Raw genomic sequence first — 20525 nt, forward strand, 5'->3', positions numbered from 1 at the left:
TCTCCACATGGTCCGTTTTGGATTCAAGGTAAGTGCAGGGCCTGCACAGAGGCTCAGGGAAGGGAGAAAATGAGCCTCCAGAGCACAGAGGAGGCAGTTTTCGCCCTCCCATAGGCTCAAGGAAAGCCTCCGGAGGCTGGGGAAGACAAAAATGGCCCTCCCGCCGTGCTGCAAGAGACCAATTGGTCATGCCTACCATGGCCACTCCCACCCAGCAACCGGGCAGAGAACCTGTTGCTGAACTACCTTTCTGGGTAGTTCCTCCAAGGTTATTATCTCCATAGCTGCCTACAGGTTTCTTTAACCAGCAAGAACCTTCGACACCCCCACCCCACATAGCATTGTTAATGGCTCCGATGAAAGCAGCCGACACTTACAAGAGCTTTTCCTGAACACTGTATTGGTCATAAACTTGAAGAACCTTTCTGCGTAGAAGCTGGGCCTGTGGACTGACACCGTGTCCTAGGAAAACAATTAAGGGACAAACGTTTTTTGTAAAAATGTCAGGCGTTACAAAACCATGGCTCTGAAAAAAAAGATATCGCGGGAGTCATTTTAAAAAATACTATCAATATACTAGAATATAAATGTGGACTATGGATGTTTTGAAAATTATTCCAAGCACACACTGCACCTTTCTGCTGCCCATTAAAGCAGCTATGTTTAAGCCCCGCCTAAGGTAGATGCACTTTTTCCCGAGTTCAACCAGAAACTAGAAGAAAAAGGCTTTAAGGCAGGGGATGTCAAACTAGATTTCATTGAGGGCCGCAACAGGGTTGTGTTTGACCTCAGAGGGGCGTGGCCAGGGGGGGCATGGCTCATCATTCGGGGCACCTGCGGTGGCCCGAGCACTCTGCAAGCATAAATGGGCTCCCGAGCTCTGTTTTCGTCTGCAATGGCCTCTTGCAATCTTCTGCCAATGAAAACTGAGTTCAGGATGACTATCTGCAGCCCTCTGGAGCTCCGTTTTTGCTGGCAGAGCCCCATGGGCCTTTGCTGTTTCCAGGTCAGCCCCACGGGCCAGATCCAGCCCCCGGGGCCCTAAGTTTGACACCCCTTCTTTAAGGAACAGCCAAGAACACCAACCTAATTTCTATAAGGAGACAAAAAGGTCTCTGCAGCTGTGTGCAGAGACATTCTGCAACCCATACAGTAAGCTTAAACCAAATCCGTACACAAACGGAACAGTCTGTATGCAGAGGGTGTAGATTCTCCAACTCTGGCGGTAATTAAAAAGAGCTTGGACAGCTACTTTTCAATGATATTTTGTTTGCCTTTCCTGCCAATGGCTGGACTGGATGATCTTTGGGATCACTTCCAACTCCATCATTCTATAGATTTGAATTGAATGTCAGCGGAGAGTTGGACCAGATGATCCTTATGGTCCCTTTGAATTCCAGAGTGTATACGATTCTGTGAAATGTTAAACAGCTGTTTCCTAGCTATAAGGGTTAAGACAGCTTTTACCAATAAGCCATGATTATGGACTGATTTGCAATGGATGGCTGTGAAGGTTGGACCATAAGAAAGGCTGAACACCAAAGAATGGAGGCCTTTGAACTCTGGTGCTGGAGAAGACTCCTATGATGCAAGGCCATCCAACAGTCAGTCCTAGAGGAGATCAACCCTGACTGCTCTTTAGAAGGCCAGAAACTGAAGAGGAAATTCAAATACTTTGGGCACCTAATGAGAAGGAAGGACTCCCTGGAGAATAATTGAGGGCAAAAGGAGAAGGGGACAACAGAGAATGAGGTGGCTGGATGGAGTCACTGAAGCAGTCGGCGTGAGCTTAAATGGACTCCAGAGGATGGTAGAGGACAGGAAGGCCTGGAAGAACATTATCCATAGGGTAGCGATGGGTCAGACACAACTTTGCAACTAAGAACATGAACTGATATTGTCTGTTATGGCACACTGAGAATTACGAAACACAAGTGCCCCATAACTGTTTACATCAGTGGTTCTCTATACCTGTTTCCCGCAGTCTCCTGGGGGCCACTCCTCACAAGGGTTCCGCGAAGGCTCGAAGAAATGTTATGATTTAAATCTTCAAGTCTCGGGGCAACAAAAGGTATTTAAAGGAGGCCCACGATGAAGAAAAGGGGGAGAACTTCTTTATTATGGGTAGATTCATTTCCTCTGCTGGTTCCCTTTGGGTGGCAGCACAACCCAAGACAACATGGGAGCATCATTGGTTCGCTTGGGTTCAAACTTACCCCGTCATGGACGAGAGCTTTCCACGTATGCTCCAGTTTCTTGATTAACCTGGAACAAAACAGACAAGCAAAGGATTGAGAGAGGAAATGGGAGAACCAATAAAAACAGAGCCACAGCAGCCATTCTCTTCTCTGGGTGCACTCAGAGTGTGGTCAAAAAAGGCAAGGCGACAGCCATAATGACGCCATCAAAGTTCCACTCACTTGTGGACTGCACTTTTAACTGGACTTCCCACCTCTCTGCTCTCCACCAAGAAAGACAGAGAATAAAGGATGTAGTTGAGCAGGATTAGGGGAAGATCCATATACAGGTGGTCCTCGACTCACAGCAGTTCTTTTATTTCAAAGTTACGACGTCACTGGAAAAAAGTAACCTGTGGCCGTTTTTTCACACACTTAAGACCATTGCAGCATCATGTGATTTACATTCAGATGCTGGACAACTGATTCATATTTATGATGGTTGCAATGTCCGCGAGGTCACATGACAAGCAAACCTTCTGACAAGCAAAGTCAATGGGGAAGCCAGATTCACTTAACAACCGTGTTGCTACCTTAACAAATGTATCAAGATAAGTCATAAAATGGGTCAAAACCCACTTAACAAATTTCTCACCTAGCAAAATATTATTTGGGGGCTCAATTGTGGTCATAAGTCAAGGACTACCTGTATTTTGACAACCATATGGAAAAGGCTCTGATGTTGGGAAAGACGGAAGCCAAAAGAAGGGGACCGCAGAGGATGAGATGGTTAAGAGATTGTCATCAACGCAATGAGCAATGAGACTCACACAATGGAGGACAGAGGGGCCTGGTGTGTTATGATCCATGGTGTCATGAAGAGTCAAACACAACTTGGTGAGTGGACAAAATCAACAACAACAACAACAACCGTGGATTACCATGTGAGAAAATAGAGAAAGAAATACAGAGGTTAGTCAAACTTTCTATATTTCAAGTGGAATCCAGCTCTTATTGGTAGTCCGTGACTTACAACCAGTTCTGGAGTACCAATGGTTCCACATCCCCTGAAGTCACATGATCGCATTTCAACTTGGCAACTGGCTCAACTTAATCGCTGGTTGAAGTGTTCCACAGTCATGTAACTATGATTTATGACCTTTTTCTGATGGCTTAACGCCTTTTCAGCAAACCTTTGGCAAAAAGCACCCATAGAAATACATTGATTCAATTAACAACTATGGTGCTCCCTTAACAACCACTGTGTTCATTTAAGGACTGCCGCAAAAAAGTCATAAAATTAGACACAGTCATGTGGGTGATTTAATTTACAACTATCATGAGTTATGATGGAAATTCCGGGCTCTATTATAGCAATTACATTTATATACAGCTTTGCGGTGCTTTACAGCCCTCTCTAAGCAGTTTACAGAGTCAGCCTCATGCCCCCAACAATCTGGGTCCCCATTTTATTGACCTCGGAAGGATGGAAGGCTGAGTGAACCATGACCCTGGTGAGATTCGAACTGCCAAATTGAAGGCAAACGCCAGTCAGCAGAAGTAGCCTGCAGCACTGCACTCTAATCACTGCGCCACCTCGGCTCACTATGAATATAAGTCAAGGATTATTAACTGGTACTAGATGACTAATGGCCTGCAGTTTTGCAAACATGACTAATGAAACGTCACGGAAAGAACATTCCCTTCCAGACCGGTGACTTTGCATCAAAGGCTAATCATAGAAGAGCTAAGAGGATGTTGGAAAGGAGGCCCAGTGATCAAAACCCACAAAGGCTCCTTTTGATGGATGATGGCATTAAGGAAAACGATGCAACGTTCCAGAGATCAGAAGAAAACAATTTGTCCCTGAGCCTTTCCCTTCCAAAATTGTAATAATGTCTAGATTTGGATCAATTGGAAATTGCTTGATGGAATGCAACATGCTATTCAATCGCAGTGATGGCTAAGCCTTTTCCCATTGTGTCCCAAAAGCAGGAGTAACGCAGGGGGCTGTGTATAATTCTATGTGCGTGACCCCTGCCCTCCCCCTGCTTTCGGCACGCGATGGACCTGTTTTTCGCCCTCCCCAGGCTCCAGAGGCTTTCTAGGAGCCTGGGGAGGGTGAAAACGGCCTCCCCTACCCCCGCCAGAGGCCCTCCGGAGGGCAAAAAATGGCCCTAAAGGCAACCCAGAAGTCCATTCCCAAACTTCCGGTTTTCGTGTTGGGTTATTTTTTGACCTCCGGAGGCTTCAAGCATGTGCGCTGGAGCTGACAGGGCAACGCCTCGTGTGTCCTAACAAATGGCTCCGCGTGCCACCTGTGGCACACGTGGCATAGGTTCGCCATCACGGTTCTATTGTGTCAAAGGAAAGAAAAAGAACTAGTTCACCCAATATGATCTCCCACAAGGTACCTGATAGAAAAGAATAAAGAGATTCAAACGATTCAAAAAGAAACCCTCATTTTTTTCCCACTTAGTACAGATAGTCCTTGACTTACGACCAGAGTTGAGCTCAACATTTCTGTTGCTAAGCGAGACAGCTATTAAGAGAATTTTGCCCCATTTTACCACCTTTCTTGCCTTAGTCAAACTGAATCACTGCAGTTGTGAAGTTACCGCAATAACACGGTTGTAAAGTGAATATGCCTTCTCCATTGACTTTTGCTTCTCAGAAAGGTACAAAAGATGAACAAAAAATAGGAGCCAGCCGTGTGCAGCAGCTGCCAAAAAAGCCAACACAGTTCTAGGCTGCATAAACAGAGGGAGAGAATCAAGATCCCGTGAAGTGTTGATACCACTTTATAAGGCCTTGGTAAGGCCACACTTGATATACGGCATTCAGTTTTGGTCGCCACGATGTAAAAAAGATGTGGAGACTCTAGAAAGAGTTCAGAGAAGAGCAACAAAGATGATTAGGGGACTGGAGGCTAAAACATGAAGAACTGTTGCAGGAACACGGCATGTCTAGTTTAATGAAAATAAGGACAAGGGGAAACATGATAGCAGTGTTCCAATATCTCAGGGGTTGCCACAAAGAAGAGGGAGTCAAACTATTCTCCAAGGCACCTGAGGGCAGAACAAGAAGCAATGGGTGGAAATTCATCAAGGAGAGAAGCAACTTAGATCTGAGGAGAAATTTTCTGACAGTTAGAACAATTAAATCAGTGGAACAGTTTGCCTCCAGAAGTTGTGAATGCCGCAACACTCCAAGTCTTTAAGAAGATGTTGGATAGCCATCTTTCTGAAACGGTATAGGGTTTCCTGCCTAGGCAGGGGGTTGGACTAGAAGACCTCCAAGGTCCCTTCCAACTCTGCTATTGTATTGTACTGTATTGTATTGTATTGTACTGTATTGTATTGTATTGTCATAACTTGATCCCTGGGATATTACAGCTGTCATAACTACATGCCAATTGCCAAGTGCCCAAGTTTTAGTCATGTGGTCGGCCATGGGATGGATGCTGCAATGGTTGTAAGAATGAAAAACCGGTCATAAGACCCTTTTGTTCAGTATCGCTGTAACTTTGAATGGTTGCTAATTGAATGGTTGCAAGTTGCAAGTTGGGGATTACCTGTAATAAACAAAGGCTGGAGAGTTTCTACCTTGAGTTGTCAGATTTTTTGTTCTTCAGATTCTGTATTTTAACATCTATTTTTTGGCATTAAAACCAGGGGTGGGGTTGAAAATTTTTAGCAACCAGTTCTCTGCCCAGTTGCCAGGTGGGCGTGGCCATGGTGGGCATGGCCTACTTAGCCTCCTGCACCATGGTGGGGAGGGTGTTTTCACCCTCCCCAGGCCTTGGAGGCTTTCCTCAAGCCTCCAGGAGGGCAAAAACGGCCTCCCCTGGGCTCTGGAGACCCTCCGGAGGCAGGAAACAAGCCAGTTTCCAGAGTTCTGGAACTTCCGGGAGGCCTGCTTTTCGCCCTTTCAGAGCCTCCGGGCGGGCCATGCACTTACCTGGCATCCAAAATGGGCCGCGTGGAAACTCCTGGGAGGGGAGGGGTGGGTGGGGCCAGCCAGTCCTTGCAACTACCAGTTCGGCAAACCAGACATAAAATTAGCATCCAGTTCATCCCAACTGGTCCGAACAGGGTGAACGTGACCCCGACAAATGCGCACATGACAAAACCGCGCCAACAAAACCACAGCACTAAAACCGTGATGTCATCAACGAGCCGACAACAGCGCGCCGACAGAAGCCCGATTTAAGTTAAGGTAAGGGTTAGGGTCAGGGTTAGGGTCAGGGTTAGAGCGCGCTTCTGTCAGCGCGCTGTTGTCGGCACGCTTCAGCGCTCATTCATCAGCGCGTTTTAGAACTCGCGGTTTTGTCACCGCGGTTTCGTTGGTCGCGCTTTTGTCGGTCGCCCTTTTGTTGGTGAACCCAGGGTGAATCCCACTCCTGATTAAAACTCATTGTAGAAAGCCTCTGTGAATCAAATGTCAGCTAGGAAAGCTGCAAAAGGTGATCACATGAACCCAGGACCATCCCACCATCATAGAGGCATGCCAGTTATAGAGGGCCCAAATTTCGATCATGTGACCATGAGGATGCTGCAATACTTGTAGGTGCTACTCAAACTTTGAACTGTCACTAAACGAATCATTATAAGACAAGAACCACCTCTAAAGTTCTCGTTGTTAAAATAGGTATTTCAACTGTTTATATAAAATAAATGGCCAGAAACTCAGAAAGTTACACATTTCATGAGACTCGTTAAGGTCAGCAAGATGGCATATAAATTGAATGAATGAATGACCAAACGAAAGAAAGAAATGTTCTGAGCTCTCAAAAAGGAATAGGGACAGCGCCTACCTGTAGGACTGGAGGATATCGATGATCCCAACATGCAGCAGCAGACGCTCTCCTTTGCCATTCACTGCTGGAATACCCCCCATTCTGAAAGCACAAAGGAGAGAAAATTAGTATCTACTTGCTTAGTTAAAGTAACAGCCACTTTGATCTAGTGGTCAAGATTAGAAAGTGGGTGACATGAGTTCTAGTCCTTCCTTAGCCATGAAAACAAGCTGGGTGACTTTGGGCCAATCGCCAGGAGACTGTGAGTTCTAGTCCTGCCTTAGGCATGAAAGTCAACTGGGTGACTTTGGGCCAATCACTAGGAGATGGTGAGTTCTAGTCCTGCCTAAGGCATGAAAGCCAGCTGACCTTGGGCTAGTCATTGTGGGCAGGTCACTCTCAGCTCAATGCACCTCACAGAGTTGCTGTTGTGAGGAAAATGTATGTTGAAGGAGGAAGGTGTGTTGGCAATGTTTGTCACCTTGAGCTATTTATAAACTAGTAAAGGCTGGATACAAATAAACAAATAAGGCAGTGAGTGCAATGCCCACTTTCCACTCCTCTAAACACAGTGGGTTTCCAAAGCATGCTTAAAATGATCTCCCAGCTGTGTGAATTGCCTCAAGATGCACATAGACTCTTACTTTCTCCTCCTCCTCCCTCTCTCACGAACGATCAAGCGTCATTAAATCCAAGGGAGCAATTATTACAAAAATCTACCCGGACCGGTCTATCCTTGGAATAATGCAAGGTCACGCTGTTGATCTGCATGTGTGACACGCAGAGACATTTTGTAATTGTGTGTATCAACCAATAAGTGTAGGAGAGCCTTTATACAATAGGTTCAGGATCATTTTCTTTGCTTTAAAAAAAAAACAACCCATTGAATGTACTAAGGAATTGCTGCAATGATTGAAACTACGCACGAACAGTTCCGCTAGGACAGACTGTATTCTGTTTTGTAATTGTTGGTTTTCAACTTTGCACACTGCCCAGAGTCACTGTTGTGAGAGGGGCGCCACATCTAGGTAATTCTTGACTTACAGTCACAATTGGGACTTGAATGTCTGCCACTTAGCAAGGCGATTGTTAACTGAGTCATCACGTGACTGTGCCCGATTTTTGCCCCAGTTGCTAAGCGAACGTGGCTTCGTTCATTCACTTTCCTCATCAGAAGCCAGATGGGAGGGTCACAAATGGAGATCCCTTGTCCCCAAGATGCAGCGACCACTATAAATGGCAGCCTTCTCTGCCATTGCCCTCACCCAGTGGAATATTCTCTCCCCACCCCCATGAGGTAGCTCCCCCCCCTTCCTGGTTTTCCAAAAAGGAGTCAAAGCATAGCTATGTGCCTTTCCCTTTCCCCCTTTACACCATATTCCCACCCACCCCCATTTCTAATTTTCCGTTCCTTTTTTAAACCTCTTCTTTGTATTTTATATTTTGATAAACCAATAAAAGTTACTAATAGCAAAAAAAAACAAAAAAAAACAAACCCATGCCTACATAGCCTCTTGTGGAGAGCCTAGAGGAACGTTCAGCCCTGGGTCTGTCTGATGCCCTGAAAGCCTTGTTTCCTACTCTCAATTAATTTTAACAGTGTTACATCATCCTTGCCTCTTTTACCTTTTTAACTTTTATATACTGTTTTTATATTTGAATATTTTATTATATACAGGTAGTCCTCGTGTCAACTCTGAAGCCATTTTGGAACATCTTTTTTCCCCCTGTATATAAAGTTTTTTATTTTTTCATTTTCATAACATATAATCACATGTATACTATTACATAGCCAACACTGTATTGTATTATTAAATGTTTACATCAATTCATCTTACCATCAACTCCCAAAAACAATTATTGGCTCTTCTGCTCTCCACACACCATATTTGTACCTTATCCATCTCTTTCTTCTCCCTCTCTCCTCCTCCTCCCTACTTCCCTTCTTCCCTCTGTCATCCTTCTCTTCTCTACTTCCCCTTCCTCTCTCCTTCTCCTCTCTCCCCTTTCCACTCCTCCTTTCTCTCCTCCTCCCCTCCCCAGCCCTCTCTCCTCTCCCTTTCTTCTTCCCTTACCTCTCTGCCACTTTGGAGCCTCTTCAGGGCTGCCATAGCTATGCTGGTTGCAACTGTGGGGAAGGGTGGGTGGGTGGAATAGAGATAGCTGGGGACTTGTAGCCAAAATAAAATTCTTTCTCCTGGGAACCAAGGACATTCTCACTATGGCAGGGCTGCCATAGCTATGCTGGTTGCAACTGTGGGGAAGGGTGGGTGGGTGGAATAGAGATAGCTGGGGACTTGTAGCCAAAATAAAATTCTTTCTCCTGGGAACCAAGGACATTCTCACCAGGTGCTGGGAGGCGTGGCCTGGAATCAATTGGGGTTGGGGCTGTGGGCAGATTGGATCGTGTGATGCACATGTGGTCTAAGAACTTTGACTTTTAATTTGGGTGGGGAAAACTGTGGTTTTCACCAGATGTGCCAATAGGATGTGCCTAATAAATCTGTACTTTGAGGAACAGCTAGGCCTCAGAGGTGTGATTGTGTTGGGTCTGTTACTTGGAACAGTACAACAAATACTGTATTTTTTGGAGTATAGGATGCTCCGAAGTATAAGATGCACCTAGATTTTCGGGAGGAAAACAAGGGGAAAATATCTGCCTCTGCCTCCCAGCAATTTACTTCCTTGCAACAAACAGTACAGATAATATACACTGTTTGTAGTATTATATTTCAGACTATACTTGTACAGATGCTGTTAAAATTGATATGCTTTCTGGAAGTACAGTTATTCTCTGCTATTTAAAAGAATAGCACTTTTTAAAACAATAGCAATCTTCAGATCAAGCATTTATTTTAAAAAGCTTCTTCATTTTGTTAAGTTGTCTAGAATAATAATAAAGCAGTCTTTAAAAAATAAATCTAATAATTTGAATATTCTATAGGCATTTATAGTTTTGCAGCAAACAGCCTGATTAGCACAAGAAAAAAAAATCTGCCTCTGCCTCCTGGAGCAAACCACGCATTTCACTTTCAATTTCTCCCCATCATCAGCTGTTTCAGGCTGCAGGGATTGCTATAGCTTATTGAAGCCTTGCAAGCCCCCTTTTGCTGCAAAGAGGTAAATTGGTGGGAGACAGAGGCCAAAGGGTTGGGGCCAGTGGGTGGGTGGGGCTACATTCAGTATATAAGACGCACCCAAATTTTCACCAAATTCTTTTGGGGGGGGGCGGGGGGCGTCTTATACTCCGAAAAATAAGGTACTTGACTTACAACAATTCAGCTAATGATGGTACGAAGTTCCAATGGCACTGAAAAAAATGACGTATGACATTTTTCACACTTATGACCGTTGCAGCATCCCCATCGTCATGTGATGAAAATCCAAATGCTTGGTAACTGGCTCTTCTTTATGATGGTTGCAGTGTCCTGGGGTTGCATGTGATCCCCCTTTTGCAACCTTCTGACAAGCAAATGGAGATTGGAAATGCAGATTCACTTAACAACCGTGCTACTAATTTAACAACTGTAGTGATTCACGTAAAAAAGTTGGCAAAAAAGTTGTAAAATGGGGCAAAATTCACTTAACGAATTTCTCGCTTAGCAACATACATTTTGGGCTCAACGTATGTGGTCATACGTTGAGCACTACTGTACCACCCAGAGCCCCCACATGAGGGAGATGGACAGTTCATAAATATGAAAAATAAAATAAAATAAATACATGCCTGTTGTGCCAAGCATCCAAGTCAAATGATTTGTTTAACGAGGGGGTGATTTGCTTAACTGCAGCAAAAGAGGCGTAACATTGGACACAACTCACTTAATGACCACATTCCTTAGAATTTGAAATTCATGTGGTCATATGTCAAGGACTGCCTATGGTGTTACAGCTCCCATCATCCCCAGCCATTGCAGTCCCTGGGGAGGAAGCTCACGCTACGCACCCCGATTTGGACTTGCACTCATTTACTGAGGGTGTAATATGTTAGGCTAATTCTTTGTGGAGACAGATTTAGCTGCGACTGGGGAATCTGAGCGGCACCTAAATCTGTCACTGCAAAGAATTGGCTGAATCACTGCAAAGAATTAAATGCTGATGAGCTTTCAGCACAATGGCCTCTCATTTAGGGCAATGGGAGCTGGCAATTTTCCAGGGGCTTCAGCTGTTCCAAATTGCATTCTCCAATATGCCTCATGTTCTGAAATCTCTCTTTAGCATTTGAGATGGGAGACAATCCTTTCTCTCCCTCTCTCTCTCCAGGCACCCCAAAAAAGCTCCGAGAGGAAGAAAAGGGAAGTCAAGGAAGGGCACTTAAACACAATCATCCCCCCTCCCACTCCCAAAAAAGAGATTTAGATGCCAGGTGTTGTGAGCACAGCTGAAGATTTCTCCCCTCCTCCCCCCAGCAGTTGGCAAAAACATAAAGAGGTTATGAATACTATGTTAGCCCTCCATCACTGTTATACATTCACACATTCCTCTGTCTCCAGGGAATTAACATCTTTTTATTAGATACACCTAGCTGAGGGGGGTCAAACTCAAGGGCCACAGGCTGCATCTGGCCCACGGGATGCTTAAATCTGACCTTCAGGGCCGACCTAAAAACAGCAAAGGACCTGCTCGCGGTGCCTCCGGCAGCCAAAATGGGGCACAGGGGTGCTGTGTGTTTCCCCCGTGCCCCATTTTTGCCTGAATGGCCTCCTGCAATACTCTGCCAGCCAAAATGGGGCACGAGGGGGAGACATGAAGGCCCCCCACGTCCCATTTTGGCCAGCAGGGTGCTGAAGGAGGCCATCCAGGCCCAAAAAAGGGGCATGGGGGATTGCATGAGCCCCCCCCCCCGGTTGCCCTGTTTTGGTCAGCAGGGTGCTGCAAGAGGCGTCCGTCCCGTGTTCACTCTTCCCCGGCTGGCCTGCGGAGAACTACAATGCTGATCCTTGAAGAAATCCAGTTTGACACCCCTGACCTAGCCCATCTGGAGGACCCAACTGTTCCCAGAATGGCAGAAAACAAGCAGAATAAGCTACTGGCAGAAGAATCAGTTTGACGTAGTGGTTAAAAGCACCGGGCTAGAAACTGGGTGACTGTGAGTTCTAGTCATCTTAGGCATCCAGTCACCTGGGAGGCTTTGGACCAGTCTCTTCCTTTCCACCCTAGGGAGGAGGTGACAATGGCAAACCGCTTCCGAAAATGGTGCCAAGAAAAATGGAGGGGGCTTTTCCGGGCAGTTGCCAGGAGTCAAGACCGACTTAAGATATATAGAAAAAACCTTACCAATCCAAGGAACCATATTTTCAGTCTGGGGGGGGGGGGGGGACCTGGGACAGTGATCTGCATTCTCAATTTTGGGGGTTTTCAAAGGGTATGGAGAGTCATGATGGTGGATGGGATGGTGTGGTGAAAGCTCTGATTTTTATATACATATAAAAACCAATTGGAGCTTCAATTTCAGGATTGTGGTCACCATCCTGTCACTTTTTACCATACCCTGTGGATGCCCAACCTTCTTGGCTACCAATTTTTCCCTATCCCCAAACACTCCAGATCATCAACTCTTGGGCAACGCAACCACATCATTCATAGAATTGCAGGCTCCAAGCCAGCACACTAAAAACCTCCTTGTGTCAACCCTGAAGCTGATCTGACCGGAGCCATCTTGAGGCTTCAGTGTTGCCCCACTGGAGCTGAGGGAAAGGGAGGGGGGATTAGAGATAGAGGGGTTTGTGTAGACAAAATAAAATATTTTCCCTTGAGACCCAAGGACATTCTAACACCTGAACTGTGGAAGGAGGAGGTGTTGTAGCCTGCCAGCGGAGCTGGTGGCAGACTCAGACAGTGAGGAGGTTGGGGAGGAACATGGGCCAGTCCTGGCATCTGAGGAAGGCTCTGATGAGGGCTCTGTGTCGGAGGGAGAGAGGGGGTCAGGGCTGTCTGACAGTTATCAGCTGCCTTTGGAGTCGAAGATCCGTGGGGCAGAAGAACAGCTGGAGCCTGTTCTCGGTGTGTGCGTGCGCAGAGCTGCCAGGAGAAGGGAACAGCTAAGGAACTTGGGAGTAAAGGCACAGATGGACGGTGAATGGTCCGTCCCATAGAGAAGAGGAGCAAAAGGTGAGTGGAGTTTGCCGGAGACAATAAGTTCACTTAATTGGTTTGTGACTCTCCGAGTCTCCTTGCCAAGTACAGCACAACTTTGCGTTTTGCAGATATCGGCCTGGCAGCTCTCCAAGTCAGATAAGGTCTGTGACTATAAATTCACCCTTGAAAGACTTTGCTGGACATGAATGAGCAGAGTTCACAGTAACTTAATAGAAAGAGGTTTCATTGGGAGTCCGCTTCGTGGTTCGGGAAAGCCTAGGTCAGAACAGAGGGAGGTCACCAGATAACCAGACCGTGTCTTGATTGGACCATATGACTGATTGTTTGGGGTTGTGGGGAAACTTCCTCTTTTAACTAGGTGAAAACCACAGGAAACTTTAGAGTTGGTTTGTCACCAGATAGGTGCTGATATGGTATCTCCAATAAAGCTCTCATTTGATAGCTTTATTGCCTCGGAATGTTGCTTGCTATGGATTTGTTCCTTGGAACCTTAACATCTATTCCAAAGTGTCAGTAATGCAGGTGGTCGTCAATTTATGATCTCAACCCAGCTCAAAATTTTTGTAGCTAAGCAAGACAACTGTTAAAGAGAGTTTTGCCTCATTTTACGACCTTTCTTGCCACTGAGGTTAAGTGAATTAGCGAGGTTATTAAGTTGGTAATGTGGTTGTTAAGTGAAACCGGCTTCCCCACTGACTTTGCTTGTCAGGCTGCAAAAGCGATCACATTGCAACCATCGTAAATGCATGCCAGCTGCCAAGAATCCTAATTTTGATCTCTGCAACAGTTGTTAAATGTGAAAAAGTCACAAGTCACTTTTTCCCCTGCTGTCATAACTTCAAATGGTCACTAAATGAACAATTGTAAGTCGAGGACTACCTGTACAGGAAATCCTTGACTTACAACCACAACTGAGCCCAACATTCCTGTTTCTAAGTGAGAAATTTGTTAAGTGAGTTTTGTCCCATTTTATGACTTTGCTTGCCGCATTTGTTAAGTGAATCACTGCAGTGGTAGTAAGACAGATAAGTGCGTCTAGTTTCCTCACTGATTTTGCTTGTCAGGAGGTGGCAAAAAGGGGATCACATGACTCCGGGACACGACAGCTGTCATAAACGTGAGTCAAGCATTCAAATATAAATCATGTGACCAGAGGAAGGGTGAAATGGTCAATGGTCATGAGCCACTTTTTCCAGTGGCGTTGTAACTTCGGTCACTAAATGAACAGTTGCAAGCCGAGGACTACCTGTACTCAAAAACTGCCTATGCGACTTACGTGTCATCCGTGTCAATGGGTTCCCCTCGAGCAGCCCCTCCCTGGATCGACTCCATGGCGGTGGAATAGAGAGCCTTCTGCCCCACGGGGCGTTTCTCATCCGACATGCTCTGGGCACCGTCAACCTGTCGTTCCCGTTCCAGCTGGTCTATGTTGTGCACCCCAAGGAGCAGGCTGTAGTCCATGATTTTGAAACTCTCCAGCACCTGGAGGTTATGGGAGGGAAAGGAGAAACTGCCGTAAACGCCAAGGAGGGGCCAACACTTGCTAGGTGAAAAAGCTCTTAGAACTTTTAAGACTTAGAATAACTTTAATTGCCACTTTGAATGGCATACATTAATCGGCATACATTAAAATGAAATTGCATGGGTACAATATAAGGAAATGAGATGTGAATTGTAAACAGCAATTTGGAAAGAAGGACAGAAAACTCTGTTATTAAACATTATGGATGTTTAGCTAGAATAGGACATAAGGATTTAGTGTCATCGGAGGATTTTAGAAATAGTAAATGAAATGCCAGTATGTGGTTATATATTAAACCTTGGTATATTTTATGATGAAGGACATTTGAACAACTATACTCAAATGAAAATGGAGGTATAATGACGGTAATATGTATAAATATTTGAGTTAAAATACTTGAGTTAATATAAATTATGCTTGATGACTGTGGAAGAGATGCACAAAGGTTTTTTGTAACCAACTGATACACTTTCTACAGTATGTAAAAAAGAAAGATTTTATGTGTTGTGTTTGTTTTGGAAAAAAAACTTTTTAAAAAATGAAATTGCATGGTACACTGCTCTCAAAGGGTCACTACTACATAAATATAAATAAATACGTGTGTGTGTGCGTGTGTGTGTGTGTGTGTGTGTGTGTGTAAAGGGAAGCAATATGCTCGCGCCCACATTTGGGCATACGAAAATTGACCGTTGTCTTACCTGAACGGTCCTTCTATGGGTGCTGCGAAGGGAATCCAATCATGGGTTAACTTAGCCCTCTAGCCTTGAGACTGAGTATGCAAATATCAAAGTCACGCCTCCTCTGACTGGACTTCCGTTTCCTTTTCAGTTCTTTACGAAGTCCACCGATGGAGCATTATGTCAATCCTCAAACAAGCCGCAAGTCATCCGGCACTACAGAGTCAAGTCCAGTCAGTAACAAGTCACAGAGTCACAACCACATGGAGCCCTGACCAGCCGAAGCTGCGGGCGGGTTTGGATTCCCTTCGCAGCACCCATAGAAGGACCGTTCAGGTAAGACAACGGTCATTCTCCTGTGTGCTGCTCCGGGAATCCAATCATGGGATATATCAAAGCAATGAACTCCCAGGGCGGGAGCTAGGCTGGTCAGGCTCCTCCGCAGACGGAAGGACCCTTTGCAACACTCTCCGCCCAAAGGACGCCTCAGCCGAGGCGAAGACATCAATCTTGTAGTGGCGAATAAAAGGCGAAGGGGATGCCCAAGTGGCCGCCCTGCAAATCTCTTCTACAGACGCTTGCGTCGCCCAGGCCGCTGTGGTGGCCGCACTCCTGGTGGAATGAGGAGTGATTCGCCTTGGAACCGGTCTGGAGTGGGTGTCATACGCCAATGCAATGCAAGCTTTCAACCATCGGCCGATGGTGTGGGAGGATACCTTCTGTCCCATTGAAGATGGCTGGAAGGAGACGAACAGAGCTTCCGATCTCCGGAACGACGCCGTGCGCTTCACATAGCGACGAAGAGCTCTGCGAACATCCAGATGATGCCACTGACGCTCCTGCGGGTGAGACGGGTGAGGACAGAAGTCCGGCAGGACAAGTTCTTGAGTTCTGTGAAACAATGAGTTTATCTTTGGAAGGAAGGTCGGATCCAAGCGAAGCACTACCTTGTTCGGGTGGAAGATGCAAAGATCCGCACGAACAGAAAGAGCTGCTAGCTCCGACACCCTCCTGGCCGACGTTATGGCCACCAGGAAGGCCGTCTTGAGTGTCAACAAGCGGAGGCTGATGGAATGTAAAGGCTCAAAGGGGGCAGCTGTTAGAGCCCTGAGAACCAAGGTCAAATTCCACGTGGGGTAACGATGTACCGTCGGCGGTCGTAAGTTGGAAGCACCCTTAAGGAAGGTTCGAACTCGCGAGTGCTGAGATAAGGAGCGGCCTTGGCCACCCCCGACCACCGTCGACAAGGCTGTGACCTGACGGCGAAGTGTGTTTGGTGCCAACCCCTTGTTGAGGCCGGACTGCAAGAAATCCAGAACTTGGGGCACCGAGGCCTTGATGGGGTCGACCCCGGTGCGCCGGCACCACCTGCAGAAGGCCTGCCAGGTAGCCTCGTAAATACGGGTAGTCGACGGGCGACGGGCCGCTTGAATTGTAGAAATGACTTCGTCCGAATAGTGGAGGGCCGCTAGCATCTCCCGCTCACGTGCCACACGGCTAACTGCAACAGCTGAGGGCCCGGGTGCAGGAGAGCCCCTTGGTGGAGCTGAATCCTGTCGTCCGGAATCCTCCAAGGACGCGAAACGGACAGATGGACGAGGTCTGCGTACCAGGGACGCCTGGGCCACATTGGAGCGACCAGCAGCACTTCCGCCTGTTCTGCCAAGATCTTCTGAATGACCGACGGAAGGATCGGGAGAGGAGGAAAGGCATAAAGAAGGCCGGCCGGCCAACGGCTGCGTAGAGCGTCTACTCCCTCTGCCCCCGGAGTCTGGTATCGGGAGTAAAACCGGGGAAGTTGTGCGTTGTGCGGGTGAGCGAACAGATCCACCTCGGGCAGGCCGAAGCGGTGAGAGAGTTCCTGGAAGAGAATGGGGTGGAGCTGCCACTCCCCCTGATCCACCGTCGCTCTGCTCAGCCAGTCCGCCTGAGTGTTGGCTTCGCCGGAGATGTGCTCCGCCCGAATCGATGAGAGTCTGGGCTCCGCCCAATGGAACAACCTCTCCGCTTCCAGCATCAGAGCTCTGGACTGCGTTCCCCCTTGGCGGTTGATGTGAGCCTTGGAGGCCACATTGTCGGTCAAGATCAACACATGGCGATGAGATACAATATCCCGAAACTCCAGGAGAGCCAGACGGATGGCCCGCAGCTCCAGCCAGTTTATGCTGTTCGCCAGCTCCTGCTCCGACCATCGACCCTGGGCCACCTTGTCCAGGGCATGGGCCCCCATCCGAATAAGCTGGCGTCCGTTGTAACTTGAACGCGGTTTGGCTCCTGGAATGGACATCCCCGGAGGAGCCTGGACGACATCCACCAATGCAGGGATCGCCTGGCCTTGCCCGGGAGCTGCACCTTGATGTGGGAATGACTGGTATGCGCTCTTTGGAAGGGCAGCAGGAACCACTGGAGAGGACGCGCATGGAACCTGGCCCAGGGCACCACGCTGATGCAGGAGATCATCTTCCCTAGCAGCTTGGACAGCGACAGCAGCGGTATCCGCCGATGAGATAGCACATGATGCGCCAGGTGGTATATGTTCTGCCTCCTTTCCGGGGACAGGAAAACCTCGCACGACATCGAGTTGATGGTGGTTCCCAGATGAAGGAGGGACGTGGTTGGGCGCAGGTGGCTCTTGGGCAGGTTGAGGACAAATCCATGGTTTCGCAATGCGTCCATCGTGACCCGCAGGTCTCGGAGGGCCTGATCTCGCGAGGACGACAGCACCAACACGTCGTCCAAATAACAATTGATGCGTATTGGAATTGAACGAAGGGAGGCTGCCAATACTGCCAGAAGTTTGGTGAACGTGCGCGGGGCCGAGGAGAGGCCGAATGGCAAGGCCCGGTATTGATAATGACGGCCGTTGAAGTGAAACCGCAGGAACTTCCGATGGGCCGGATGAATGGGCACATGGAGGTACGCTTCTTTGATGTCTATGGAAGTCATCATGTCGCCTTGGCGGATGGAAGCCAATATACTCTTTAGAGAGTGCATTTTGAATTTTTGGTATTTGATATACTGATTGAGCTGTTTCAAATCTAGGATTGCCCTCCATCCCCCGGAGTTCTTTGGTACCAGGAACAAGATGGAATAAAACCCTAGGCCTCCCTGCCCTTTGGGAACTTGTTCTATGGCCCTGATGGTGAGAAGATGAGATATCTCGGTGTCCATAAGGCGCCGCTTTGACGGGCACCTGGGCACAGGGCACCTGATGAACCTTCTCGGGGGGATGGATAGAAATTCTAGCGTGAGACCCAAACTCACTACTTGAAGGGCCCAGGCGTCTGACGTGAGCTCCGCCCATTGGTGGGCGAAGGCCAAGAGACGTCCTCCTATGGGCCCTACCTCCTGCGAGTCAGCGATATCTGCGAAAGGATCGGTTGCCCGCCCCTCGGAATGACCGTCTACTCTGCGCCTGACTCTGCTGGCGCCCCCTGTCTCTGGCCCCAGGTCGGTCCTGGCCACGATCCTGTGCCTGGGGGAACCCCCTGGAATATCCGGGGACATAGGGGGCGGAAGTAAACCCCGAGTCCCCAGACCGAAAGGGCTGCCGTCTACTATAAGGCTGTGGTCTCCTGGTCACTTGTGGAGGGAAGCACCTTACGTTTATCCCGAGTCTCAATGAGAATGGGATCCAGCACTGAACCAAACAAGGCCCCGCCCTTAAAGGGCGTGGATGCTAGACGCCACTTAGATTTGATATCAGCTTGCCAGTGGCGGAGCCAGAGCAAATGGCGAGAAGCCACATTGGAAACCACAGCTCGGGATGCAAATTTTGCCGCGCTAAGGGTGGCATCAGCGGAAAACTCTAGGGCCGCTATCAGTTTGGTGACATCCTGATGGAGGCGCAGTTCCTCCGGGTCCAGCCTTTCCTGTAGTTGTTTCAGCCAAACTAAGGAAGTCCTATTAAAGAAGGAAGCTGCAGTAGCTGAGCGCAAGGCCCACGCTGCTGCCTGATGAGTTTTGCGAATGACCGATTCGGCCTTGCGGTCCTCGGCCTTCAATCCTTCTGAAATTTCAGAAGGAATTAACGCCGGTGAAGCAAGAGCGGCGATGGGAGCATCCACTGTGGGAAACTGGAGGAGAGCCTCCAACTCTGGAGAAGATGTGAAAAGCTTCCTATCACCAGACCCAGGGGGCTTAACTGCGGTCGGCTCATCCCACTGCTTTTGGATTAAATCAAGAAAGAGCTTAGGGGATGGAATAAAATCTTGCAGAGCCACCTGCTCAGCAAAGAGCCGCTCGGTGGCATCCAGGCCCACAGCAGCACTTTCTGCAGAAATTTCTTCCCCCATGTGGGCGGTAGTCTTGGCCTTATACAGCAGGGATTTGAAAAGAGTGTGCCTGAAGAGCCCGGGGGCCGGAGGCTGGTCCACAGGAAAGCCCTCGTCACCAGAGAGTTCCCTATCCTGGATTTCACCTTCCTCCACTAAGGGAGATTGTGCGCTAAACACAGAGTGTAAAGGGGAAGGAGGATCAGTTTGCAGAATGGAAGAATCCCCTTGTGCTGCTTGGGGAGCCAGGCCTGAATAGGCTAGAGTAGGCCTGGAGGCCTGGGATCTACGCGCTAATTCCGCATCCACCCCTCTGGAAATAGCCTCTGAGATCATGCTGTAAAAATCAGCAGGCAGGCCCAAATCCTGGCCCTCCAGAGGCCTGAGGCCTGCAGCTGTGGGGGTGAACGTGGCAGAAGGTCCAGCGCGTGGAGGCGAACGAAGAGAAGCCCCACTAGCCTCTGAAATAATTGGGGGGGATCGAGGCCCGAAAACCCCTACCTCAGGAGTAGGGCCCTGGGGAAGCTGAATATCAGGGGACCAACCCTGCTCAACGACCCTCACCGGAGACACAGGTTGCTGAACCAGAACCGGAGGGGAAGAAATGGGAGCTCCAGATGCCTTGGGGGGAACCTTGGCTTTGTCTTTGCGCTTGTGCGACTTATCCCGAACAGCAGATGAGGCTCGAGGCCTGCTAGTAGAGGCCCTGGTCGCGGCCCTACTAGGCCCAGGGCTGCCCCCCCCCTCGCCAGGGGAGCGGGGCTCAGAAACTGGCCCAACAGTACCTTGCATTACCGATTGATCAGCCATGATATGAATTTGAAAGAGCTCAATCAGCGAAACAAAGGAATGCAATTGAAAGCCCTCGCCAAGAATGCCACGTGGAAGCAGAGACCAAGAGAAGCGACCTCCTTCCTGAGTCAGCAAACTCGAGTGAGGGAAAAGGGAGGGGCGGAAGCAGTGCGCAAGCTCAAACAC

General features: G+C 48.1%; 1 protein-coding gene across 2 annotated transcripts in view; it reads right to left on the reverse strand.

Moving 5' to 3' along the window:
- Positions 1–20525, reverse strand: part of PIP5K1C (phosphatidylinositol-4-phosphate 5-kinase type 1 gamma) — an 88775-nt gene that overhangs the window by 25154 nt on the left and 43096 nt on the right. For both annotated transcript variants that reach the window (XM_032218253.1, XM_032218339.1), the window contains 4 exons: positions 14351–14556; positions 6994–7077; positions 2217–2265; positions 378–462 (listed from right to left, as the gene is read on the reverse strand). In XM_032218253.1, the coding sequence (XP_032074144.1) occupies positions 378–462; positions 2217–2265; positions 6994–7077; positions 14351–14556 (424 nt within the window). The remainder of the gene's footprint in view (positions 1–377; positions 463–2216; positions 2266–6993; positions 7078–14350; positions 14557–20525) is intronic.

This window comes from Thamnophis elegans, chromosome 1 (assembly GCF_009769535.1).
Source record: "Thamnophis elegans isolate rThaEle1 chromosome 1, rThaEle1.pri, whole genome shotgun sequence".
Lineage (NCBI taxonomy): Eukaryota > Metazoa > Chordata > Lepidosauria > Squamata > Colubridae > Thamnophis > Thamnophis elegans.